Source organism: Pseudonaja textilis, chromosome 4 (genome assembly GCF_049901715.1).
Source record: "Pseudonaja textilis isolate UNSWEBS1 chromosome 4, rPseTex1.2, whole genome shotgun sequence".
Lineage (NCBI taxonomy): Eukaryota > Metazoa > Chordata > Lepidosauria > Squamata > Elapidae > Pseudonaja > Pseudonaja textilis.
Window position 1 is genome coordinate 87,734,686 of NC_141993.1, and position 27,433 is coordinate 87,762,118.

Consider the following 27,433-nt stretch of genomic DNA (forward strand, 5'->3'; position numbering starts at 1 on the left):
AAGGCAGCCAATGTAAAATGTATTTTGAGTCACAATCCCAAAATTGAAGAAAAACTCTGGGTTGGATGCTTTATAAATTAGCACACATACTTTACCAAGATGATCTGCAATGAAAATGCTTCTCTTTTCTCTTTGAAAGACATATGATTGAAAGTGTAATTTTAAGAAATGTTACCTTTTGTTCTGGCTGAAGGCAACTGAAGAAATTACTACAAATTGGAAAAAAGATACTAAGAGCTTATTGATATGAATATGTTTTATTAGCATCCAAAAGAAAACAAAGGCAAAACGAAACAAGCTTACATTGGTCAGCCACAACTTCCAGATCCTTTGTTGATCTGGTTAAGTATGTTATGTGAACCCAGCAATAGGTTGAAGATGTGTAGAGTAAACGGAGGCGGAAGCTCAAATTAAGAGAAGAGGCATATAGGAAGCATTTACCCATTGAACGAGTACTGTAATTACTTTAATCCTTTGTGTGGTGTTTTTATAAGTTTAAGATTTGTGGGGAATAGCACATATCTTGTAAGGCTGTGGGGGCATGGTCAAGTTTACAACAGGTTTTTCATTGAATTCTTTCACTCCTTCAGGCATCTGGAAGCTGAAGGTCCTCAACAGGCTAGTCAGAAAGATGAAGATCTCAATTCTTGCCAACTGCTCTCCCACGCATGCACGTGCACCTGTAAATGAAACAAAACATGCATAAAGGGGATAATAATAATTTGCAGAGTATACCCCATAAGCAAGAAAATCTCTTCAGGAGGATTTAACTCAAGATCTACCAGATCAGGGGTGTCAGACTTGATTTCACTGAGGGCAGCATCAGGATTATGTTTGACTCTGGGGGTGTGGAGGTGTGTGGCCAAGGTGTGTGTGGCCAGGTTGGCATTACTTGTGTCAGCGGTGCCTGTGGCTTGAGCACTCCCAAGCTCTGTTTTCAGCTTGGGATGGCCTCCTGTAACCCCCTGCCAGTGAAAACGGAGCTTGGGAGGGCCATGCAAATGGAACAAATAGGATGGCTAAAGGTGTATTCGAAATATGTGTGTTTGTGCATGTATGTGTTGCCCATAGTCCGTAGTAGATCCATCAGAACCCAGCCTGAAAACCTGGGTTAAATCTACTCAAGGCATTTCCAAAATCACTGGAATGTTCTCCATTGTTGTTGTGGGGACAATAGGAGGAAGAAATGTGTTGGATATATTCACCATTCAAGTTATTTGTAAAAATAACGAAGATGGAATATAATCAATAAAAAAATATAAAACTAGTATTTCTTCATACATCACAGTTTATAGCCCAAGGGGAATTTCAGACTCTTAGTTTTGAAACTAGAAGGAATTAGGACTCCTAATTCCTCCTGGATCTCTTCTTTAGACCATGATGACTTCAGAACAACTCAGGGGTGGTGATGGTGTTGGGAATTTGAAATCAGCTGTTTTGGACTCTTGGATTTACCTGTTCCGAATGCTAGGAACTCTTCTCTTTCAACGAACTTCCCATCCTTGTCTAAAAAGTGATTTGGGTTGAATTTTTCAGGTGTCTCCCATTGTTCAGGATCTAGAAGAACAGAACGCAGGTCCGGGACAATAAAGGTCCCCTGTAAAAAAATAATAATGAGATGACTAGACAAAGCAGTTTCATAAGGCAAACAGGCAGAAAAGTTCAAAGAATATTGAAGAAACTTTTATTCATAGTTTGCCTTTATGGATCCATATTTGTCTAAGACAGTTACGGACAGAGAAGTTTTCTTAGCATGGTGTGTGGAGCTTCTAGAATGGTTGCAGGAACTGGGCTTGGCTAGTCTAGTGAAGAGAAGGACCAGTGGAGACATGATAGCTGTGTGCCAATATTTGAGGGGCTGCCCCAGAGAGGAGGGGGGGGGGGGGTTGGTCAAGCTATTTTCTAAAGCACCTGAAGGCCAGACAAGGAATAATGGATGGAAACTGAACAAGGAGAGATTTAACTGGAAACAAGGAGAAACTTTCTGAGAACAATCAACCCATGGAACAGAAGTTGCCCTCGGAAGTTGTGGGAGCACCATCACTTGAGACCTTCAAGAAGAGATTGGACTCCCATCTGTCAGAAATAGTGTAGGGTCTCCTGCTTGGGCAGGGGTTTGGACTAGATGACCTACAATTGGTCCCTTCCAACTCAGATCATCTGTTATCTGTAAAGAAGGAGGTGAATGATAAAAAGTAAGTGACTGATCAGTGATGAAGGTGGGGAGGAGTATGTGGAATCCAGTGGGATGGCAAAGCAGGCCCAGTGTCTGTTGGTACTGGCAAGGCAGGATAGGTGAAGGATAGACAGGGGGTGGATTTCAGTGTCTCTGAGGTTGGTCATAAGGGCAAGTGTCTGTGGGACAGAGGTGGTATTCAGCAGGTTCTGACCAGTTCTGGAGAACCGGTAGTGGAAATTTTGAGTAGTTCAGAGAACCGGCAAATACCACCGCTGACTGGCCCCGCCCCCATCTATTCTCTGCCTCCCGAGTCCCAGCTCATCGGCTGGGTCTTCTTTTGTTGCCCTGCACAGGAGAACAGAACTGGAAAACAGGTTAGTGGGGTGGGGAATGGAGATTTTACAGTATCCTTCCTCTGCCATGCCTACCAAGCTACATTCGCCAAGCCACACCATGCCCACCAAGCCACACCCATAGAACTAGTAGTAAAATTTTTTGAATCCCAACACTGCTGTGGGAGTGCTGTAGTGACTATAACTTTGAAACAGGGTCATAATTAGCTTGGGAGGGGTGGGATCTATGGTAGCTTTGAACAGTTGTTGAGTGGCCACAAGTTGAAGACTACCTATATTCTGCTTTTCCTTCTAAGTTGGAGTACCAGAATGTATCCTGACCACATTTCTCACCTTTGGAATGTGGTATCCCCTCATCTTCACGTCCTTTGTGCTTCGCCTGGGAACCCCAAACAGCAAGGCATACTTTGCACGCTGCATTTCATGAATCACAGCATTGGTATAAGGCAGCTTCTTCTTATCCTGATAGGAAATTGACCTTGAGAAGCCAAACACATCTTCAATCTCTTTCTTGACTTTCTCTAGGAAAAAATGATGGGAATAGAAACTTCATGTTCAGTATTGTGGTTCACTTATTTATTTCCTAATATTAATCCTCAGTAATACTGTAGAATATCCTTTGAGGGCATTAAATGTATACTGCACGAGTCAAAAAAAGGGCTGTGAAAACATTTACGGACCCCTTACATCCCAGACATGAAACGACGCTATACACCAGTATACACCAGCACTGCACACCAGAACAACCAGACACAAGGACAGTTTTTCCCCCGAAAGTCATCACTCTGCTAACCAAAGAATTCCCTCTGCACTGTCAAACTATTTACTAAATCTGCATTACTATTACTATTAATCTTCTCATCACTCCTTATCACCCCTCCCCTCCCACTTGTGACTGTATTGTGCCTGTAACTTCGTTTCTTGTATCCTTACGATTTATATGGACTGTTTCCTAGTATGATTTGATTGCTTATTGTACCCTATGACTATCATTAAGTGTTGTACCTTATGATTCTTGACTCTTGATGAATGTATCTTTTCCTTTATGTACACTGAGAGCATTTGCACCAAGCCAAATTCCTTGTATGTCCAATCACACTTGGCCAATAAAAGAATTCTAATTCTAATTAAATGTAATCCCATTCTCCTTTTGAGTGTCACAAAGGAGTACAGATTAAAAATCCATTTCCTCGGCACTGATTAGATCTGGTCCAAATGGATGCAAACTTATAGATTCCATTGAATTTCCTTCATTCAAATCAGTCGTCAGAATTCAATCCCAACCAGTTTAGAAATCTGATTCAATTTTTTAAAAAATCAATAATTGCCTTGAAAATATTCGCAACCAAATTTTTGAACAGCCCTCTTGGGTCGATCGTCATACTCTAATTTGGACTTCAACACGCAATCTAGGCTGAGAACAAGTACCAAACCTGAAAATCCTGGTGGATTTTTACATTTTAAGTGTGTTAAATATTTTAGATCTGTATTGATTTCTACTTTTTGGTTCACCACTCAGAATTTTATGGAGGAAATCAAAGAAGCCTCTCCATATGTATATTCTTGATTTCCCCCTAATCCTGCTAAACTCGTGTTTGTGGTTCAAAAAGGTTCAAAAATCCAGCTGTGAAATTATTATGAAGAGCAAATGCAGTTTATCGTTCAACAGCTGTTGATATTTCAAATAATTTTAAATGATTAGGAACCTGCCCTAGTTCCTACTGCCCAGATATCTCTCACCTTGGATATCAGGATGCTTTGCCAAGAGGATCAGTGCCCACTTCATGGAAACAAAGGATGTGTCTGTCCCAGCACCAAAAAAATCATAAATACACTGAGCCAAGTTTTCTTCATTGTAGGTAGAGTTGGGGTCATTCTTGCTCTGATGTTTAAAATATGAAAGTAAAATTTACGATGAACTCTATGCAGCTTTTCTGTGGTTATTTTCTGTGTTTATTCTGTTGCTTCTGTGCCGCAAATCAACTTCAACAAACAGATGCTCTGTCTCACATATTGGCAAGAAAAGATTAAAAATAAAATAAAATACAAGCTGGATGGACAAGACCTTCTCTCACTCTGTCAAGGACCTTGGAGTTCTCATCTCTGATGATCTAAGTGCTAAAGCCCACTGTAATAACATTGCCAAAAAGGCATTAAGAGTTGCTACCCTAATTCTGCCAAGCTTTTTCTCCAGTAATATTGTACTACTAACTAGAGCAGTGGTTCCCAAACTTTTTCAGTTCACCACCCCCTTGATGCTATAAACTCATCCTCAGCGCCTGCCCCCCCTATAAATAGTGGTTTGCATGACCCACTGCTAAATCTTCTAGCTTAGAAGTAGTTGCCACTAGGTGTAATTGTGCAGTTGCGTTCTTTTCCAACAGTGTCACTTGAGAATCCAAACATTACTGAAAAGTAAGAGGTATTTCCAGATCATTCAAAGGGATTATATAATATATATTCACCTAGAATAGAGAATATCCCAATCCCTAATCATCATACTTATTGATCAGTTCACTTCTGCGTTAGCAGTTTCTTCATTAAAATCAGCATTGGCTAAGTCAGAGGTCTCCAAACTTGGCAGCTTTAAGACTTGTGGACTTCAATTCCCAGAATTCCTCAGCCAGCTTTGTCCACAAGTCTTAAAGTTGCCAAGTTTGGTGACCCCTGTTGTAAATGATCTTCCAGCTCAAAAACTCCCAACAGCTTTTATTTCTACCCAGAGATTTGGCAGGGAAGAGAGAGAGAGAAAAAGGAAACTTCCACTTGTAAATCAACTCTCCTAAGCCTGAGAGCCATTTCTTCACCCCTTTAAAGGTGGTGTGTCCCCCACCTTTCAGTGCACAGCCTTTTGAAAACACCCAGCACCTGAGGGAGCTGCCCATCCTGGTATACGGATGAAGCAAGCAGGCTCAGCACCTGTCCTTGCTTGCCTGCTAACCATCCACGCAACCCTGGGCAGCTTAGTGAAACATAAGAGAGCACTCCCACGCACGAGCAGAGAGCTGCAGGTTGATGCTCAGGCTCTGAAAGAGATATTGGAGTAGGTGCAGTTTTCCTGCTTCTGTTGCAGCTGTCTTGGGCAAGGTGAGTTAATTGGCAGCAATCAAATGAAACATCTTCCAGCTCTTCATGACTGAATTTAAGAGCGCCCCAGGGAAGAAGCCGAGAAGCCGAAAGCAAGGCGGGGCGTGTCCCTCTGCGAGGAGTGTGAAGGGAGGCAGACATCTTGCCTCTGAGGAAAAGAGGAGGCGAAGCACTGGCTGTCACCTGTGAGGGGATACGTCACACGCCCCGTCACCCTCACAGTCACTACTTTTGCTCACAGCCTCTTCCATGGGGCACTCTTAAACTCAATCTTGAAAAGCTTGCAAGTCCCCCCCCACTCATCGGAAATGGTTCCCGGGCAGCAGAGAGAAGCAGGATTCAACCAGGCTGCTTCTCTGCCACCCAGGAGCTCTTTGTGATGAGAGGGGGACTTGCAAGCTTTTCACTCTGCTGGGAGAGAGGCGCTCTCGCTATCCCAGCTGGAAGGAACAGTGGAGAGGCTAGTGTCGGCTCCAGGCTGCTTCTCTTACCTGCTCTTGCTGGGATAGCGAGAATGCCTCTCTCCCGGCAGAGCGAGAAGCTTGCAAGTCCCCCTCTCATCACAAAGAGCTCCTGGGTGGCAGAGAAGCAGCCTGGTTGAATCCTGCTTCTCTCTGCTGCCCAGGAGCCATTTGCAATGGGAGAGGGCCTTGCAAGCTTCTCGCTCTGATAGAGAGGTGCTCTCGCTATCCCAGCTGGAGCAGCAGGTGATAGAACCAGCCACTGACCTGGCCGGAGCCAACAGGAGCCTCTCCACATGTTCCCTGGTGGAAGGCAAGTGGTGGTGGGGTGGAAAAGGCAACCGGCAGCCACGGCAAAAGGCAAGTGGTGGGGGGAAGGGGCAAAACAAAAGGCAAGTGGTGGTGGTGAGGGAAAGGCGACTGGGGTTTGCACTCACCCAGGGAGATCACCAGGTCGGGCAGGACCGCAGCAAAAGGCAGGCAGCAATGGCTGGCCTGGCAGGCAGGCAAACAGCTGCAGGCATGTCGCGCGTGTGCATGATGTTGTGCATGTGCGATAGGGACTGCCTGGGCAGGGAACGGAGAAGCGGGCAGAGAGGGATGGGGCTACCCAGAGGCCCAATTTACTGGGTCTCTGAACTACAGAGAATCATAACAACTGGTTCTACTGAACTGGTAGAAACCCATCCCTGAGACCCAGGCAGAATTGCGCCCTGCAAGGGACCCACCTCCAGCACTCCTCTGCCATCCTCCTTGTCTCTTAGTGCCCCCCTGCCACCCCCTTGCCTCTTATTGGCCCCTCAAGTCATCCCACCACCGCCAAGAGGTGGTGCTGCCCACTTTGGGAACCACTGAACTAGAGCATACAAAACATTTGCTGGACCAATTCTTGAATTCAGCTCATCTGTTTGGAATCTGCACTGCATATCGGACATTAATACAATTGAGAGAGTCCAGAAATATTTCATGAGAAGAGTCCTCCACTCCTCTACTCGTAACAGAAAACCCTATGCCACCAGAGTTGAAATTTTAGGCTTAGATAAGTTAGAACTATGCTGCCTTCGGTCTGACCTAAGCATAGCCCATAAAATTATCTATTAAAATGTCCTACCTGTCAATGACTACCTCAGCTTCAACCTCAACAATACATGAGCACACAATAGATACAAACTCAGGGTAAACCACACAAAACTCAATTGCAACAGAGTGGTCAATGCCCGGAATACACTACCTGACTCTGTGGTTTCTTCCACTAACCCTAAACACTTTAACGTCAGACTGTCTACTGTTGACCTCACCCCTTTCCTAAGAGGTCGTTAAGGGGCGTGCATAAGCGCACCAATGTGCCTATCGTCCCTGTCTTAATGTTCCCTTTTATTAGTATCTATTTCATGTATTAATAATCATGTTTATACTTATATATATTATTAAATTCATGCTTGTCACAATAAATAAATAAATAAATAAACCATGAGAATTATTAAATTCATGCTTGTCTAAATAAATAAATAAATAAATAAATAAATACCATGAGAATAAATATGTTCTTGGTAATTGTATAGGAAAATCAATACAGGAGAGTAAAAATTAAAGAGTCTGTGTTAAAGTAGGCCAGATCCAAAGAGGTTCAGCTTTGGAAGAACTTTAATGAATATTGTTTTAGTTTATCATTGGTTACTTCAGTAAATGTTTACATGCGTAACTGTAACTAGTGTGTATGAATCACAAAAGTTAACAAGCAACCAATGTTACCTGCATGCATTCTCATTTAGAAACTTGTCACTATGGAGGAAAATGAAAGTTGAAGTAAAAAAGGGTTTTGTCCCCCATTATTTTTCCCTGAGTCATTTTGTGGTTGTGCTTTCTGGTTTTCTGGAAGAATTAGAGCTTTTTAAACAAATAAATGGATTACAAACACACTGAATAAAATGTTTTAGGTGGTTATTTTTTACTCCAACTTTTATTATCACAGAATCATTTCTAAAAGCTATGTAGAACAGCTTTTCTAACCAGAGGTGCAATATGAGTTTTATTAAGAGCAGCTTTCAATAAACTAAATTCAAAATGAGAGCTGGATGAAAAAGAAACAAGATGAGGGAAGGTAATATTGATAAGGTAAGATAAGGTCAGATAGGGAAAGTAAGGTAAGATGCTGATAAGATAAGACAATCTTTATAGTTATTTTTTTATGTGTGCACACTGGCACATATTAAAAATGAAATTCTGTTGCTGCTCTCAAAAGAAAGTGCTATATACATACATCTATATACCTACAACCAAAATTATATACATATGGACAATTGATTTAGATATATATAAATCACTGTCCATTTTGAACACATAGGTGGAAAGAGGAAACAAGATTTCACAAGGTGTTGATACTATTTGGTACAAAACTGTGACTGTTCTGCTTTAGATATTACAAAGCCTCCTTTCTCCTAGAAGGTAACAAGGAAAAAAGAGGTTGTGAAGAGGATGTGTAGCATCTCAGACAATCTTGTGCACCTTGCCCAGCATCGATTATGTACTATGTCCTGGATAGAAGGAAGTGAATCACCAATAATCTTTTTCTGCTCATCCTCACCATTTTCTGCACTGCCTTCCTGTCCAAAGCAGTAATGCTTCCAAACTAAATGATGCTAGTCTAGATGATGCTCTCGATTGTTCCTCTATAGAAAGTGGTAAGGACAGGAGAAGGAACATGTACTTTTCTCATACAAGACAGAAAATGCAGGTGCATCTGTACCTGCTTCATCAGTGTCTCACTGTTGAGCGACCAAGCTAGACTTCCTTGTTAGTTGCACAACCAGAAACCTGATGCAGCTAACCATCTCCACAGGTGAATTATTAATACACAGCAACAAGTACCCTGTTTTTCGGACTATAAGACACTCCAAAGTATAGGATGCACCGAGGTTTGGGGGAGGAAAACAAGAAAAAAAATCTGCCTCTGCCCCCCCAACAATTTGCCTCCTTGCAGCAAACAGCAAACAGCCTGTTTCAGCTTCAGCACAGCCTGATTAGCACAAGCAGCTGATTGTTGGCTAGATCGGCCTCCTGACAATTGGCTGTTTCAGGCTGCAGGGATCACCATCACCTATTGCCACCTCTGTGCATCCCATTTTCGGCCTTCACATCCTGTTTTTGGCCCCATTTTCAGCTTCCGTGCACCCCATATTTGGCCTCCATGTGTCCCATTTTTGGCCCGTTCCAGGCAGTGGGGATTTCCACCCACTTTTTTGAGGTGGGGGGAAAGGGTGTGTCTTATTCTTCTTCTTCTTCTTTTTCTTCAGCGTTTGTCTCGCGCTCGGGCGAGGTCCGCTAATGTCCTTGAGTACTGCTTCCACACCTCTCTGTCTGCCACGTATGTCGGGTCTGCCTTCGCGATCTCTAGATCGGCCTTGATCGTGTCCATCCAGCGTTGTTTAGGTCTACCACGCGGTCTCGCTCCTCCGACAGTCACCTTCATTACAGATTTGATGATGGATTCTTCCTTGGCGCGGCTCACGTGGCGAACCATCGTAGCCGGGACTGCCTCATGACCGTGGGGATGGGCACGATGTTGAACCGTCTACGCACTTCTTCGTTCCTGACGCGATCGAGTAGGGTGAGGCCTACCGACCATCGGAGCATTCGCATCTCCATTATCTGGAGTCTGCTTTCGACTTCTTTGGTCGTCGGCCAGCACTCTGCGCCGTATATGGCCACGGGCGCACCACAGAGTTATAGATTTTCGCCTTCAGGCGCATCGGCATCTTCTTGTCACAGAGGACGCCCGTGACGGACTTCCATTTGCCCCACGCTGCATTGATCCTGGCTGCCACCTCAGTTTGTAGTAGGCCTTCTTCCCCAAGAGTAGTTCCCAGGTACTTGAAGGTGGAGGCGCGCGTAGCTCCTGCCCGTTCACGTGGATGGAGCCTGTCATTTCATTGTCAGTGGTCAGGTATTCGGACTTCTTTAGGTTCAGCCGAGCCCGAACTGCTCGAGGCGGTCGTGCCACTGTTGGACTCGGTGCTCGAGTTCAGCCTTGCACAGGTTGGCCAGGAACACATCATCGGCGTAGAGCAGCGTCCATGGGGCGGGCGTGTACAGGTCGTGTGTAATTGTGTCCATCACCAGAATGAACAGCAGTGGTGAGAGAGCAGAGCCCTGGTGTACGCCGACGGTAATATTAAACTCCTCTGATATCCCAGCTGCCGCTTTTACACGGCTTTTGTGACATCTGTATAGGAGTTGGACCCATTGTACGAGCAGCTCAGGCACGCCGTGATCTCGCAGTGCGTACCAGATGAGATCGCGCAGGACTCGGTCGAAGGCCTTTTCCAAGTCTAGGAAGGCGGTGTGGAGCGGGATTTCTTCTCTCTGTGAGCCTCCATCAGCATCCGCACACCGAAGATGGCGTCGGTGGTGCCGCAGTTCTTGATGAATCCAGCCTGGTTGACGCTGATGTCGACGATGTCCCGAATAAGCGCTTATCAAGGACGCGTTCAAAGATCTTCATAGTGTGTGACAGTAACCTGACCGGTCTGTAGTTGGAGCAGTCCGCTGGGCTGCCCTTTCCCTTCCAGATCGGAACAGTGGTGCTGCGGTACCAGTCGTGTGGCACTTTTCCCGTGGAGACGATGTTGTTGAACAGCTCGCACAGCCACAATGCCGAGCCCGGTAGTGCCTTTTTCCAGAAGTCGGCAGGGATGTCGTCTGGTCCTGTTGCCTTACCGTTTTCATGGCCTTGATGGCGTCGGCGACCTCGCTGGCATAAATGCCTGAGACTGGGCCTTCAACTGGGTCACCTCGCGGGGTTCGTGAGTGTGGGAACTCCTCGGTGGAGATCTTCTCAAAGTATTGCCGCCACCTCTCCGCAGCGTCTCTGGGGTTGACGATCAAATTTCCCCTTTCGTCGTTGATCCCATGAAACTGGTCAATGTCCAGGGTCTTCCTGTGTCTGCTTTTGGCTAGGCGGTAGATCTCATTCTCGCCTTCTCGCGTGTTCAGCTTCTCGTAGATGTCATCGTAGTGGGAGCTTCTGGCTGTCGCTACTGCTTTCTTGGCTGCCTTTTTGGCCGCCTTGTATTCGCAGAGCTTCTCGCTGGTCTTGTCCTGAAGAAAGGCCTTGTAGAGCCGTTTCTTCAGGTGTACGGCATCTTGTACTTCCGGTGTCCAGAGCCATGTATCTCGTTCGATGCGTCTCCGTCCTGGCTTGGTGCAACCAAGCTGTTGGCAGCCGGCAGTGTGAACAGTGCTCTTCAGCATGGACCACGCTTCCTGTGGCCCGTCGACCATCTGCAGGAGCTGCTCCGGTTTGATGAGGGGTCCCGCCATCTTCTTCTGGTTCCACCACTTGATTCGTGGCTGGTCTGCATTCCTTTTGTCAATCCTGGTCTTGGGCTTGCTGATCCTGATCTTCGCCATCAGCGGCCTGTGCTGACTGCTCGATTAAATGCGGGTACACCTTGGCGTTGAGCACGTTTTTAGCGGCTCTTTGTCGTACGATGATGTAGTCGATCTGTGTGTGGTGGCTCCCGTTTCTGCTATGGTAGGTGAGGAGTTGAGATTCTCGCCTAATGAAGCAGGTATTCGTGATGGTCATATCATGGGAGTCAGCAAAGTCCAGGATCCTCTGGCCATTCTCATTCGTATCGCCTGTGCCATGCCCACCGTGGCACTGGTGTCCGTTTTTGTCCCGCCCTACATGACCATTCAGGTCGCCCGAGATGATGATGTCGTCTTCGTGTGGGATCTGCCTGAGTTGGATGTCGAGCAGTTCCCAGAAGGTATCCTTCTCCTCCTCGTGACATCCGGTCTGAGGGGCGTAGGCAGACAAGATGTGTAGGCGCTGCCTCTCGGTCGCTACGACGATTATCATCAGTCGTTCTGTGAGGCGCTTAACTTCTGCGACGGAACTTTGCCAGCTTGGACTGACAACCACAGCTACACCGCCACGGTTTTCCTTACAGCTGGTGTATATGATCTTGTAGCCGTCTATAGTCGTAGCCTTGTTGCCCTTCCAGCGAGTTTCCTGGAGGCAGCAGATGTCCAGCTTCCTGTCCCGCATGGCCCTGACGATCTCGGTCGAGCGTCCAGTCAGCGAATCCACGTTCCAGGTGGCCACCTTGAGCGTCTGGCAGTCCTCTGTTCCCCGCTTGCGTTTTTTCACACGGATCGGGTAGTCTCCGTGCGCATCGGACCCGGACGCAGTCGCCATAGCTTTCTCACACGGTGCAGGTGCGCCGTGCTTTCCGCGTGGACCATTTCGTTGATTTTTGGCGCAGGCCAATGGTCTCCTGTGCCCGTCGGTTCCCCGAACGCGGTAGCATTGGACGTGTGTTTTGTAGTGGACATTTTCACCATGTTGATGCGGCATTTGAGTACTCCAGCCGGCCTGTCGCGTGGGCCTGTCGTCGGAGGGTCTGCTCTCAGTTACGGTCAGCGTTTGACGGCTTCGCGCATCCAGGGAACACCACTTGGAGGTGGCAGGCCGCTCGTCCCCCAAAGGGTGTGTCTTATACACTGAAAAATATGGCAATTCCCTTGTTTCCTTGCCCATGTATTGAATTAGAATAAATTCATACCTTCTCCATCTCAAGAAGATAGTAATCAATAAAATCTTGTGGCTCATGAAGAGAGCTGGATTCTTTGTGTTTCTGTATTTCTTGCTTTGCAAAGGAGAGGATCCAGGCTGTAGAAGCCAAGGCTTTCTTGTGGGGGCCTGGGAGGTAGTTCATTATTGTGGGGAACAAATCATATACCTACAGAAAAGGAAGAGGAAAAGTTACTTATTTCCCACCACAATTAGAGAAAACTCTCAGCAGTTGACAGTAACAGACAGCACTTACGAATAAAAAAATATAAACAGACTAGCTCTAGACCCACTATGAAACTATGTGATCGGGCTTAGTTTTGGGGGAGGAAAATAAGGGGAAAAATTGTGCCTCTGCCTACAGCATCCATCGGTATTCATCTGGCTAGTGCCCTGTCAGTGTGTGGGAGAGTTGAGGGCTGTTTGGAAACTGAAACATGGAAACTGAAACAGTTTTAGCTGTGTGAGCAAGAAGGAGACAGAAAGGAGCCTGGGCGTGGCTTAGCTCAACTGTTCTGTACTAAAGCTGGTTGCTGCTGTGAAACTAAAACAGAAACAGAAACTCCTCTGCCCTGCTTGTGTTTTGCATTTGGAACGGATTTCTTTTCAGGCAGGGAGGGGGAGTAGAACTCCTTAGCATCAGAGCATGTAGTTGCAAGGCTTCCTCCATGCTTTACACGACTACATGAAAATACTGGAGGAAATATAGGTTTGAGGGGGAGTTTTGTCTCTCTTGTGGAGAAATAACTCACCATATGGAAAAAGCCAGCAAAAAAATCCACAATAGTTTTGAGGGCTTGAATTAACTTCTGGAAATGTTCATCTTCAGCAGCAAACTGATGTCCAAAACTCAAAGCACAGATGACATTAGAAACTGTATTTAGTACCAGAAATGAAGGGTCAAATGGTTGTCCTGCAAATGAAGATATTTTATAATGAATGTTTAGGGAACATGATTTCTAAGGGGGAGAAGGAAAAGAATTTGGAACTAATTGTTTGAGAAATAGAAAAATCAAATCAAATACACAGGTTTTTATTCGAAATGCTCAGAATGGAAAAGATTTCTGCAGATAGGGACTTGAGCCATTGTTATTACCCCAAATTACATACCATTTGTTTGTCTAAAGTTGTCTATCAATGTCTGAGCAACTTCTTCTATTCGATGCTCAATGCTTTTCTTCCCCAGGCCGAGTTTCCTCAGAGAAGTGATGCCAATGTGTCGCTGCTGTTTCCAGGTGTGGCCATTGGAAAGAATAATTCCTGTGGGCATCAGCAGACAAGAAGTTATTCCTGATAACATTCATGTTAAAAACTGCTTAGATCTAGTTGTTGCCAAACATCTCTCTAGATTTCAGGTGGAAATATCAAATTTGGTGCAGGGAGGCGCCCAGGGGTGGGATTCAAATTTTTTAACAATCGGTTCTGTGGGTGTGGCTTAGGTGGCGGGTGTGGCTTGGTGGACATGGCTTGGTGGTCATGTTATTGGCTGGGTGTGGCCAACTCAATATCACTCACATCGAGGCACACATCTCCTCACCTGGCCTCTCATGACTGTGGGGATGCTGCAACAGTCATAAGTGTGAAAAATGGTCATAAGTCACTTTTTCAAGTGCCATTGTAACTTTGAATGGTCACTCCATACAAGCACAGTACCAGCAAAGGAGGGGAAAAACAACCTCCAGAGATGTTCCTGAGACAGGAAGTCTAGTCCTGCCAAGAATGTAATAAGGGTTAACAGAGAGGCAGTTTCTGTAAGCAACACCAGAATGTTTCCTTCCTGCCTTCCTTACAGGATTAGGCCAGTAATTTCTTCTAACAACCGGTTCTCCAAACTGCTTAGAATGTTAACAACCAGTTCTAGCGAATAGGTGCAAACTGGTAGAATCCCACCCCTGGAGGTGCCCCTACAAATGCCCTTTTGTGGAGTACTGTAGAGTAGTGGTTCTTAACCTTTTTGAAATAATTGCCCCCTTGAGCCATTGAGGAAGTTATAATCACCCCCCTCCCCCCAAATATCCTCTCAATCACAACACAGGGAAATAATTCTTCAATTTATGCAAACACATTTTTTGTTTTCTTTAAAATTGTCATCAGGACATATCGATGCAAATAATTTATTTCCAGTCTTTTCCCCATATCTCAACTGTGTGAAAAATTCTGATGCCACCCATCACTTTACTCCCAAACTTCGTGATTCATGTATTTCATTATTATCTTATTTATTCAAGACAATGAAATGCAATGACCACTGAAAACAAATTTCAATTGCAAGAAAATGAAATGCCCGAAAAAAAACAGTAACATTTAATGATTTAATTACAAATGAATTTTAAGACGCAAAAAGAAATATAAAAAGGGCATAAGAACAAACCGCAATGCAGGAACTAACAATTTCAAGATGAAAACTCTGAAACTAAATTAAGATTCAAGGAAAATATATATTCATGCACACTGTAAAAAGGGTTAGAAAGACACAAAGAAACTTTTTTCAGAAGGAAAGCAACAAAAATCAGAGCGACAAATTTAATGCCTAAACTGAAGAAAAAAATATATATCTACACAAAAAGTTTACATGAAGAGCACAAAAAAAATAAAATTGAAACCATAAAACTGAGAAACCAAAATATAATATTGAACTGGAGCACGCTAAAACACTACAATACAAAGAGACACACAAAATGTTTTACAGAGCACAAGAAAAATTTGAAAATGAAGCCAAAAACTCAAACTGGAATGTGAAATCCAATGCAAACAAATACAATGATAAGAGCTTGTTATGTCTTGGGGACCGGTTGGGGTTTCCAACCAGGTCCGTTATTTAAGCGGGAGCACGAGCAGCCCCCATTGGCTGGCTCCGTTTGACAGTCGGCTATAAAAGCCGGCTGTCGGGCTGAGCCAGTCGTCGTTCGCTAGCCAGGTCTGCCTGTTAGTAAGCAGACGCGACGACCCTTTATTCCCTGAATAAAGCCTGTTCCGCTTATGCTCTGGTCTAAGCCTCTCATTCCCTCGATCTACAACACTGGCGACGAGGATGGGATCAGAAGGCTAGCCAGAAGCACTCAAGAGAGCTGAAGTCACGGAATCACAAGTGCTGTACCGCAGCCGTATCGCTCGCAAGGAGCTCAGGCTCAGATCGCTGCTGAACCAGAGTGAAAGTCACGAGCGTTGTAGCCGCTCGAGTTAGAACGCTACAGCAAGTGAAAGTCAGGCGCTGAAGCCGCAGCCGCCCGTGCTCGCAAAGGAGCACCAAATTCAGTCACGAGCATTGTAGCCACTCGAGTTAGAACGCTACAGTTAGTGAAAGTCGGGCGCTGAAGCCGCAGCCGCCCGCGCTCGCAAAAGAGCGCCAAATTCAAACCGCTGTCGTTTGAATTCAGCCACTCAAGCGAAGTCCGGCACTGTAGCCTACAGTCGCCAACGCTCTCTAGGGAGCGCGAAATTCAAGCTACTGTCAGTTATGGCTTCTGCAGTCATAGCCGCCGACGCTCTCCAGAGGGCGCGAAATTTGAACTGCTGTCAGTTACGGCGCTGTAGCCACAGCCGCCAAACGCTCGCAGAGAGCGCAAAATACAAACTGCCTCCTCGAGGCTGGAGTCACTGAGCAAGTCAAGGGCGCTGCAGCCACAGCCGCCAACGCTCACGGTTAGCAAAAAGAACAGGGCCACGAACACCCAGTGAGACAAACCAGTCTGCCAAGAGACTGAGTGAGCCAGAATGAATGTCAATTCGGCATTCCCACCATTCAAACCTGATGAAGAAAAATGGGATTCGTACAAGAATCGCTTTAACCATTTTATCGATGCCATCGGATTGGCTGATGCTACGGAGCAGAGGAAGAAATCATACTTCCTCAGCTACTGCGGGGCTGCAGTCTACGATACCGCCACAGCACTATTGGCACCACGAGAGATCAAGAATGTTCCATGGTCTGAGCTGCTGGAAACACTTTCCAACCACTATTCACCGAAACCGTCCCAGATCGCTAGACATTTCGCATTCAGAATGAGGAAGCAAGCAGCAGCTCTTCACTGTGAGTTTAAGAACTATCTGGACGACATGCTGCTCAATCAGCTCGTCTGTGGGGTAAGAGATCTAAGGCTCCAAAGACGCCTGTTGGCCAGGAAAGATTTAAACCTTCCCCAGGCCGTTGAGGAAGCTTTGGCTGCTGAACTCTCAGCCCAGTCAGCAGCCGAGATCCAGGGCACCGCACCCAAGCCCAGCACTTCCTCCATACACTCTGAAGAAGTGGTGAGTGAAGATGGCCCTACTGAATACTCTGACATTCATCGCCTCAAGCCGGTGAGACAGTCGCAGGTAGGAACCAGGCAGAGAAACAACAGCGGCCCGAAACAAACTCTTCTGTGCCTGACCTGTGGAGGTTCCCATGCCCGGGCATCTTGCAGGTTCAAAAACGCCAGCTGCCACAACTGTCACAAGAAAGGTCACCTCGCAAGAGTCTGCCAAGCTGCGCGCGTTCTTCCTCAAAAATCTCCTTCTTCTCCTGGTTCCCAAAGGCAAGTAGAGAGTTGCTATACTTGCTACCACGCGAATCACACGTTTCATACCCCCAATAAAATCACACTTTCTGTCTCCTTAGAAGGTAAACCCTGCCGCATGGAGGTGGACATGGGGTCAGTGCTCTCAATCATCTCCTGGGACACGCTTAAGAAGATCCAGCCCAGGCTGGCTAGGAAGCAGCTACAAAGGTGCAGCCTCACCCTGAGAGACTACCAAGGAAAGAACATTCCTGTCCTCGGGAAAGGCAAGTTCCTAGTCCAATTCAAAACCTTTAAAGGCCATCTGCCCTTGGTGGTTGTTAATGGTGCCCTGCCTAGTCTTTTGGGGTTGGATTGGTTCCCCTCTCTTGGCCTTAGTGTAACGGGGGTCCATGCTGTTTCAACTTCCGATACTGACTCTTTATTCTCAGACTACGCTGACGTTTTTAGTAGCGGGTTAGGCTGTTATAATGGCACGCCCATTTCCTTCTCAGTAGACCCCCAGGCAACTCCCATCCGCCTAAAACCACGTAGGGTACCATTCGCCATCCGCCCAAAATTGGACGCGGAACTGGACAAACTCCTCGAACAGGGGGTGATTGAACCCACTGATTTCGCCAAATGGGAGACCCCCATAGTCACCCCACTTAAAAAAGACGGTAATTTGAGAATTTGTGCTGATTACGTCAATAAACCGTTACTTACAGGTTAGCGCATACCCTGTTCCAGTTATTCAGCACCTATTGCATACATTCGAACCTGGCAATATTTTCGCCAAACTGGACATGTCACAAGCGTACCAACAGTTCCCTGTTGACGATCAAACAGCTGACTTACAGACTATAGTATCACACAGAGGCGCATTCAGGTGTAAACGTCTCCAGTTTGGCGTAGGTGTAGCCCCAGGTATCTTTCAATCGCTGATGGAGCGAATTCTCCAAGGCCTCCCTGGTGTAGTGCCATACTTCGATGACATTCTGGTCTCAGCCAGAGACAGACCCCAGCTCATCCAGAGAGTCAGAGCAGTGTTAGAGAAGTTCAGGCAGCATGGCCTCAAACTAAAACAGGAGAAGTGTGCCTTCGCCACTAGGCAGGTGGACTTTCTAGGTTACAGGCTAGACGCCTCAGGCATCCACACGGTGGAATCTAAAGTCAAGGCAATCCATGAGGCGCCCACGCCCACCAACAAAGCCGAGTTGCAAGCTTTTCTGGGTTTATTGAACTTCTATGCTTCATTCCTCCCACACAAAGCCTCAGTCGCGGAACCACTGCACAGGCTTTTAGATAAAAACTCACCATGGCATTGGGGACACAAGGAAAATCATGCATTTGAAGCAGTCAAATCCCTACTCACCTCTGAGGCTGTATTAATTCAATTTGACCAGCGCCTCCCCCTGGTCCTCGCTGCAGACGCATCCCCTTTTGGGATAGGAGCTGTCTTAAGCCACAGACTTCCTAATGGCTCCGAAGCACCAATTGCCTTCTTTTCACGAACCCTCTCAGCGACTGAGCGTAATTACGGCCAAATTGATAAAGAGGCCCTGGCTGCAGTAGCAGCAGTCAAAAAATTCCACGAATTTCTATTCGGACACCATTTCGAACTAGTAACAGACCACAAGCCTCTTCTAGGCCTGTTATCCGGGAACAAGCAAACCCCCCAGGTATTGTCCCCCAGGATGACCAGATGGACCTTGTTCCTGGCGGCTTACTCGTACAAACTGGTCTATCGTCGTGGAAAAAACCTGAGCCATGCAGATGCCCTCAGCCGATGCCCCTTGCCAGCACCAGTCGAGGACCCAGCCCCCGTGCATGCTATTTTCGAGATCAATGAGCTCAAACTGCCAGTGACTGCCGATGACATCGCGGCCCATTCAAAAGTGGACAAAACAATCGCCCAGGTTCTGGACTGGGTGGGGAGGGGTGGCGAAACTAACTATTCAGTTGATTTCACCCCATTTAAAACTCGCCAGCAGGAGCTTTCCAAGCTGCAGGGATGCCTGTTGTGGGGTACCAGAGTCGTCATCCCAACCACCCTTCGCACTCCCATCCTGAAGGTGCTGCACGAGGGCCACCCAGGCATCGTGCGGATGAAGGTGTTGGCTCGCAGTTACGTCTGGTGGCCAGGGATGGACGACCAGATCACCAAGTGGGTAAGCTCGTGTCGTCCCTGTCAGGAATCCAGGGCAGCCCCGCCAGCCGCCACGCCCACCAGGTGGGAAAGTGCCAATGCCCCGTGGTCAAGGCTTCACATCGACCTAGCTGGGCCAATGCATGGCAAGACCTTCTTAGTGGTCGTAGACTCGTACTCTAAGTGGATCGATGTGGCATTACTCCCGACGACCACCACTCAAGCAGTTGCCAAAGCACTGACTCGTTTCTTTGTGACTCATGGGCTTCCTGACACCCTGGTCTCCGACAATGGCCCCCAGTTCACTTCGAGTGAATTTAGCAGGTATGTCACCAATCTGGGCATCAGACACGTCCTCACGGCCCCCTTTCACCCTTCTAGCAACGGGCTGGCGGAGAGGGCAGTCAGATCGGCCAAGGAGGCTCTGGCCCGGTTCGGCCAAGAGGACTGGCACTCTAAACTGTCTCGTTTCCTCCTGAGCCAGCATACCACACCATGCACAGTTACGAACAAATCCCCGGCCGAACTGCTAATGGGGAGACGCCTGAGGACTACTTTAGACAGGCTACACCCCCACTACTGCCCGGGCACCCCTTTGGGGTCTGACAGTCTGGCCAGGGATTTCGCATTACAGGACCTAGTGTTTGCCAGGAACTACGCGGGGGATCCACTGTGGGTGCCCGGGAGGGTCGTGGCTGTCACAGGTCCGAGATCTTATTGGGTCCAGCTAGAAGACGGTCGTGTATGGCGGAGGCACCTGGACCAGCTGCGGAGACGACGGAGCAGCCTGACCACCCCAGATCCGTCTCCACCGGACAGCACTCAGGTTCAGCACCAGGGTCCAGTCGAGAATTCCCAGGCAGACCAGCCATCTCCAACGGAGCAGAGGGAGCAGGCAGTAGACCGGGACTGCCAGCCGGAGACGCCACCGTTTCTCCCCAGCGAAGGCGTCCGCCATTCAGGCAAAGATTATTCTCCAACCCAACCCGAAGGCAGAGACTTTCACCGGGCTCCAGAGCCTGCACCGAGCCAAGCTCGCCCCCCTATGTACTCTGACCAGGACTCCACGAACTTGTCATCACCCAGTGACTCTCCCGAGTTACGTCGCTCCGGTCGCCAACACAGACCACCGGCGTATCTCAAGGACTATATGTGTTCCCATCTAGGGGGAAGGGGTGTTATGTCTTGGGGACCGGTTGGGGTTTCCAACCAGGTCCGTTATTTAAGCGGGAGCACGAGCAGCTCCCATTGGCTGGCTCCGTTTGACAGTCGGCTATAAAAGCCGGCTGTCGGGCTGAGCCAGTCGTCGTTCGCTAGCCAGGTCTGCCTGTTAGTAAGCAGACGCGACGACCCTTTATTCCCTGAATAAAGCCTGTTCCACTTATGCTCTGGTCTAAGCCTCTCATTCCCTCAATCTACAACAGAGCTGAGACAATCATTAACAAAGAAAATGTATGCACACAAAAATAAAAAAAAGAATATCAATGGATGCTTGTCCTTGTGCTTGGTGAGCTGATGCCAATTTCTTGATGTCTGGAACCATTTTTGTTAATCTTATTCTTAAATTGTCGTGCTCAGTGATCTTCAACATGTTCCTTGACTTAGAAAGGATCTGTTGGACGACGCTGAAGCCCCTCCCCACTAAGTAAGTGGAAGGAAAGGCTATAAGAAGCAACTTAACTTCATCCCACAATATTGGGTAAGTGTTCCTGATTTTCACCCAAAAAGCTTCGTAGCTGTAACTCTGAAAATGTGATTGGGCTTCACAGTCATATTGTGACTGGAGCCAAGCTGCACTAAAAGCCTCCAATACAGGAACACAATGTTGCCAGCCAATTAAGACAAAAAAAGCCACAAAACAGACAGAAGATATTAGAAACACCAATCAAGTAGAACACAGCAAACTCCAAGACTAATAAACATAGACCAAGAATCCCAACCAATCAGGATGAAGAAAAAAACATTCTGGCACAGCAGTAGGCTAGCCCCAAATTTAAAACTGAAATGGCTGTGAAAGTCTGACTCACAGACGAACACAATACAGAAGCCTGATGATGGCAGAGGAGATTCCGCTGAAATGTTGCTACAACTTTAAAAGCACAACTATAATGATGTGGGAAAATACCCGAACAAAGCTGAATACCATATATATATGTCTTCTTAAGTTTTCACGGGTATTTATATGTATGGTATTCAGCTTTGTTCGGGTATGAAACAGTATTTGCTGCATGAACAAGAAAGAGACAGCAAGGAGCCTGGGCATGGCTTAGCTCAACTGTTCTGTCGTAAAGCTGCTTGGTACTTTGAAACTAAAACTGAAATTGAAACTCCTCTCCTCTGCTAGTGTTTTGCATTTGGAACAGATTTCTTTTCAGGTGCAGAGGTGGAGTAGAAATCCTTAGCATCAGAGCATGTTAGTAATAATAATATAGGAAATAGTAATGCTCTGTAGGTCATTTTGAAAAAAATTTCTTAATGAGCACTAGAAGCCAAGAGGAACATATGTGCCAAATTTCAAGTTTGTAGGCTTTATGTTTGTGGAGATTTTGTGATGATGTGTAGGTGGTATTTTGCATATATCTCTATCTATATCTCTATATCTCTATATCTATCTATCTATCTATCTATCTATCTATCTATCTATGTCAAAAGGAAGCGAAAGATGGAGAAACTTGTATTGGACAAAGTTGGTGAGATCGGCAGAAAGTAAATTAAGCAATATTTATTTTGCTTATATCGTGCCTTTAAATCATTTTGTTTATTATGTCTTACTCTTCCCCCCCCCCCATGGTTTGAATAATATTACCACAAATTATAATAGTATGATGGTTATTGAGATACAATTCCTTACAATTTGCACCTACCCATTCCTTTTCCTAAAGCAGTCAAGAAAGGATCATTTGGTCGATCAGAGAATTCTTCTGAGAATCTGGTCATTTCTTCTTTCACAGCTTTGAATCCAGACAGCACGACCACAAGGTAAGGTCCGAGCCACATGGAGTATATATTTCCATATCGTTTTACATGCTGCCAGGGGAATCAAAGATGAGAAATATTACAATAAAATAAAACAGGGTTTGTGCAGCTACCCTACGCTACCAACAGTTTCCCTAAATCCTGAATTATGCAGTTCTCTGCTCTTTAAAATTCTTTTCTCGCTCTCTAAGATTCCTGCCTGAGATCCACTATTTTGTCCTATCTGTTGGCTCCATTCCCCCTTGCCTTAGATGAGAGATTCTTTTTTTTAAATTAAATATTTTTTATTAATTTTCTTTTTTTTTTACATCGTAAAACATCATGGTATCAACGACGTTCTTGGCATCTATACAAGATTTTGATTTAAATATAATACATTATATTGCGTTTATCTACTATTAAATAATATCTTTAGCTATAATTACTATTCTTATATCTTTATATAGTTTACAAAATTTTATTTTACTTTCTTAAGGGTTGTTTCAATTAACATTTTTGTCTCCCTTCTTGGTTCTGTTTTTTAGCCATTGATACCAATTGTTCCAAATTGTAAAGAATTCAGAGTCGTCTTTTTCTTTCAATTTCATTGTTAGCATATTCATCTCAGCACTTTCTGTTACTTTGTGTATTATTAGTTCTTCATTAGGGGTATTTGGTGTTTTCCATACCTGTGCAAAGGCTATTCTGGCAGCTGTTATAATATGTAACACTAGGTATTTTACTTCTTTTGGTAGTCTTTCTTTAATAATTCCTAATAGGAAGGATTCCAATCTGAGCTCAATCTGATAGCCAGTAATCTCTTTTAACCAATTTTTAATTTGGATCCAGTATGTCCTGGCCTCGGGGCACATCCACCACATGTGATAAAATGTACCATCAACTTTTTTGCACTTCCAACATTTAGGACTCATATTGGAATAGATTTTTGCCAATCTTGTTGGGGCTAAATACCATCTATAAAACATTATATATATATGTATGCGGCAGATACCATTAATTTATAATTTATATTCCATATTTTTCCCATTCCTCTAATTCTATAGTGTATCCAAAATTCTGTGCCCATGCAATCATTGTACTTTTGACTATTTCCTCTTCCATTTTAAAATCTAATAAACATTTATATATTTTATTTATAAGTTTTTGTTCCGGTCCCATTAATATTTTATCTAGTTGGTTCTGCCCTTTGTCAAATCCAAAATCTTTTGAGTCTTTTTTATATTTATTTTGAATTTGCAAATATGGCCATCAATTGATTATAATGCCATTTTCTTTCAGTTCTTCGTTTGATTTTAATTTCCCTTGGCTATCTAATAATTCTTCATAGCTTACCATTTTCCGTAGGTCTAATCTATTTGGATGTATTATGGCAGTGGCCCCCAACCTTTTATGATCCACGGCTGGTACCGGCATCAGCACACATGACCAAGGCAAGGCGAGCGGAGCAACTGGCCAGCCAGCCGTCCCCCGCTTCTCCCCGCCATCTTCAACTCCTCCTTTGTACCTTTTTTGTGCTTTCTTAATCTCCTCCACCATAGGGACGGCTCTTCATTCGAAGCCGCCCCCCCATTCGATGAAACTAAGGCGCGAGGATTCCTTCAGCACCCAAATGCCACTTTCCAACCGGAAAAGCTCACCCGGAAACACTTTCTCGTTGAAACAAGATGGTGGCACCCAGCAAACCGGCGGCCTGGTAGAAAATGATCCACAGACCAGTACTGGTCCGGGGCCCTGTGGTTGGGGACCACTGTATTATGACTTCCATGGTTAAAAGCTATCATGGGATTTCTGTATAGTGTTTACCTTTGATTTTTTTCCAAATTGTAATAAATGAATCTCTTATTAGTTGTTGATTGAAATAGGTATGTATATTACTTTTATTTTCCCACAAAAATGCATGCCAACCTATCAAAAGGTCATGTCCTTCTAATGTTAAGATTCTCTTGTCTCTTAATTTAATCCAATCCTTAATCCAACTCAACACCGTGCCTGATAATAAAGCTCCCATTCTGGTAGTCCTAGACCGCCTCTGCTCCTATTATCTTGGAATAGTTTCATTGTAATACGTGGCTGCTTGCCCAACCAGACAAACTTGGATATCATTTTATTTAGTTCTATAAAAAAAGATTTTGAGAGAGGGTCTTCTTATTGCCCACTCCTCCTGTGACTGACAGAAATGTGAGCCAGTGGTTGTTTGAAAGAGCCTGTTCATGAGTCACATCTTTTGAAGGCTACAGTTCAGATAATTTTCAGAGGCTTTCTCAACCTCTTTGCCCTGTGCTTTTTAAAGCCACAAACTCTTCAATTTTCCAACTGATTGTTATATTGATAGGACACTCTACAGCAGGGGTGTCAAACTCAAGGCCCAGGGGCTGGATCTGGCCCATTGGGTACTTAGATCTGGCCCATGGGACCACCCTGGAAATAGTGAAGGACCTGCCTGCAGTGCTTCTGCCAGAGAAAACAGGCTCCTGAGCTCAATTTTCAGCTGCCACAGCCTCCTGGAACCCTCGGCCAGTGAAAAAGCACTGGCAGAAGGTTGCAGGAGGCTGTGGCAACCGAAAATGGAACTTGGGAGCCTGTTTTCACTGGCAGAGTGCTCAGACCACCACAGGCGCCCCCGACAGGAGTGATGTTGAGCTGGCCATGCCCACCCTGGCCACACCCACACCCCCGAGGTCAAACAGAACCCTGATGTGGCTCTCAATGAAATTGAGTTTGATACCCCTGGTCTACAGGATTTTGGGCTGAAGAATTGTTCTTCATCTGATGGGTTGTAACCTGAATAAAAATTGGCCACAACAGCAATACCATCCATATAGTTTACAACTATTGGGTGAGTTGTAAACAAAAATTGAGCAACTTCCATGTGATGTATAAGTCATGTAGATACTGTGGAGCAGTCGTCACCAACCAGTGGGCCAGGGACCACTGGTGGTCCATGAGAAAATTTTGGTGGTCCGCAGAGGAATGTCACCCCAAAACCAATTAATCCAGGCTATACAGGAACACAACGCTGCGCCACCCACATGTCCCATGGGAACACAAGGCTTGTGTCGCTTGCATTGCAAGAATCTATGTATTTATATGGCTGTATGGCTTTTATTTGTAAACTGCCCAGAGTCACTTAGATGAAATGGGCAATGTATAACTTTGATAAATGAATAAAATAAATATATGAAATTATAAGAATAGAAATGATAAGAATAGTGTCAAGCCCAAAATTGACATATGTGTAGCCATTTTAGTTAGGCTTAGTATATATTCTTTTCCTTACTTTCTCTGTGGTAGTCATGAGGGGAAGGATTTTGGGCTTGGAGATAGAGAGAGTTGTTTAGGTGATTCTTCTACCTGTGGGAAAATGAGTTGTCTGTGCTTAGGCCCCTAGAGGTGGAGATTTAGGACATCAAGCAACGTTGAATTATTTCTATTGGAGAATGTGACTTTTAGGGGTTGTTTCTAACTTTTAATATTGTGGGGTAATTCCAGGTTGGGTCAGATCCGGAATTACCATGGACTTTGGCAATTTGATGCTTTCCTAAATAAAAGAAATTGTTTTGGAAGATGGACTTTGTTCTTTTTTTAAAATGGATTTCATCACTTGGAAACCTGACAAATAGACCTAATGTTATCCATTATCATGGGTAGACCAGAGAGGGAACATGATCAGATAATCCAATTCTATTTTACAGTAAAGCTACATTAATAGAATCTTGCAAGTCTGAAAGAATAGTTCTTCCCCCTGTCTCTTTTACAGTCCAAGAAACTAGTCAGGGTATCTTCTGAATTTCTTGCCCTGCCACTGTCTAGATCTGTGCTATGCTCTCTCTTATCGGCAGCATTTCTTTGTCTCATCTTCCAAAGTCTTTCACACATACTATTGTACCTATGGCTTATATAATTCATTGCATTTGAGGAATTACAATAATTACAAACATTACATGTTTGTACATATTTTCCTTCCTTCCTTCCATCCTGCCCTATTTTTTCACATCCTGCCCTGTGAAACGATGGAAAGCAGGTCTCAGCTTGAATATTCTGGGATGACGGCAAAAATAATCAAGTATCATCACCATCACTTGATTAAATTCCTCATCATGCAAGAATATTGCTCTAGGTTAGTATGTTTATCCATAACTATGGTACAAAGAAGATAATTAAAATGATGGTATTACCCTAAGCAAAACATCTTCTTGAAGTCCTATCCCATTTGCCAACAAGGTCCCAAGGAATGGCAGAGCCAAAGGACTGGGAGGCAAATGTCTTCGGGTCCAAAGTTGTCTCAGGAAGAAGAGAATTAGCAGAGTAAGCAGCAAAATGAACAAAATTGCCCCTATTGCCATCATTGTCCTTCCGGATCTTTCCCTTTGATGCTTCCAAGTTGACCTGGAGGTGGTTGCTTCCTTTTATCCAACTCTTTTTGTTTTTCTTCCTGGTTTCTGTACTTCATTGATTGGAAACTAATAGCAATGTGTCTTTTGATGCTCTGTGTAATTAGCGCTGGTAGTTTGTCAACAAGAGATTGCCACATTCATTCACATACTTCGGACCATATGCCACTTAAGTAGCAGAGGAAGAGATTATTTTTTTTTAGAATCAAGGACATGGGGTGGGGTGGGAGCCAAAGCAGTTAGGGAATAAAGTCATGTATTGCATAACACCCACAGTCACTTTCTTTGGGGGCGGGGGAGAACACAATGGCTCAGTGGCTAAGATGCTGAGCTTGTAGATCAGAAAGGTCAGCAGTTTGGTGGTTTGAATCCCTAGCACTGTATAACAGAGTGAGCTCCCGTTACTGGTCCCAGCTTCTTCCAACCTAGCAGTTTGAAAGCATGTAAAAACGCAAATAGAAAAATAGGGACCACCTTGGTGGGAAGGGAACAGAGCTCCGTGCATCTTTGGCCTTTAGTCATGCCGGCCACATGACCACGGAGACATCTTCGGACAGTGCTGGCTCTTTGACTTTGTAACAGAGATGGGCACTGCCCCCTAGAGCCGGAAATGACTAGCACATATGTGTGAGGGGAACCTTTACCTTTACTTACAGTCATTTTGGTGAATGAGACAATTTATACATGGTAAATAATTAAATTAATAACAAGCAAGAAGGTGATTCAAGGGGTGAATTGGGGCAATTCTTATCCTTCAAGCATGGGCCTTGCACCCAATGAAACAT

At 45.2% G+C, this 27,433-nt stretch overlaps 1 protein-coding gene across 1 annotated transcript; it reads right to left on the minus strand.

The window, feature by feature from the left end:
* Nucleotides 1–242: 242 nt before the first annotated feature.
* LOC113451773 (cytochrome P450 2J2-like) lies at nt 243–26,603 on the minus strand. The gene is made up of 9 exons (XM_087933625.1): nt 26,433–26,603; nt 22,146–22,308; nt 13,768–13,917; nt 13,410–13,570; nt 12,650–12,826; nt 4,273–4,414; nt 2,866–3,053; nt 1,456–1,597; nt 243–680 (listed from the first exon to the last, which is right to left on the minus strand). Exons 1-9 carry the CDS (start codon nt 26,601–26,603, stop codon nt 496–498), a joined length of 1,479 nt encoding a protein of 492 aa, XP_087789751.1. The 3' UTR covers nt 243–495.
* Between the last annotated feature and the right edge of the window lie 830 nt (nt 26,604–27,433).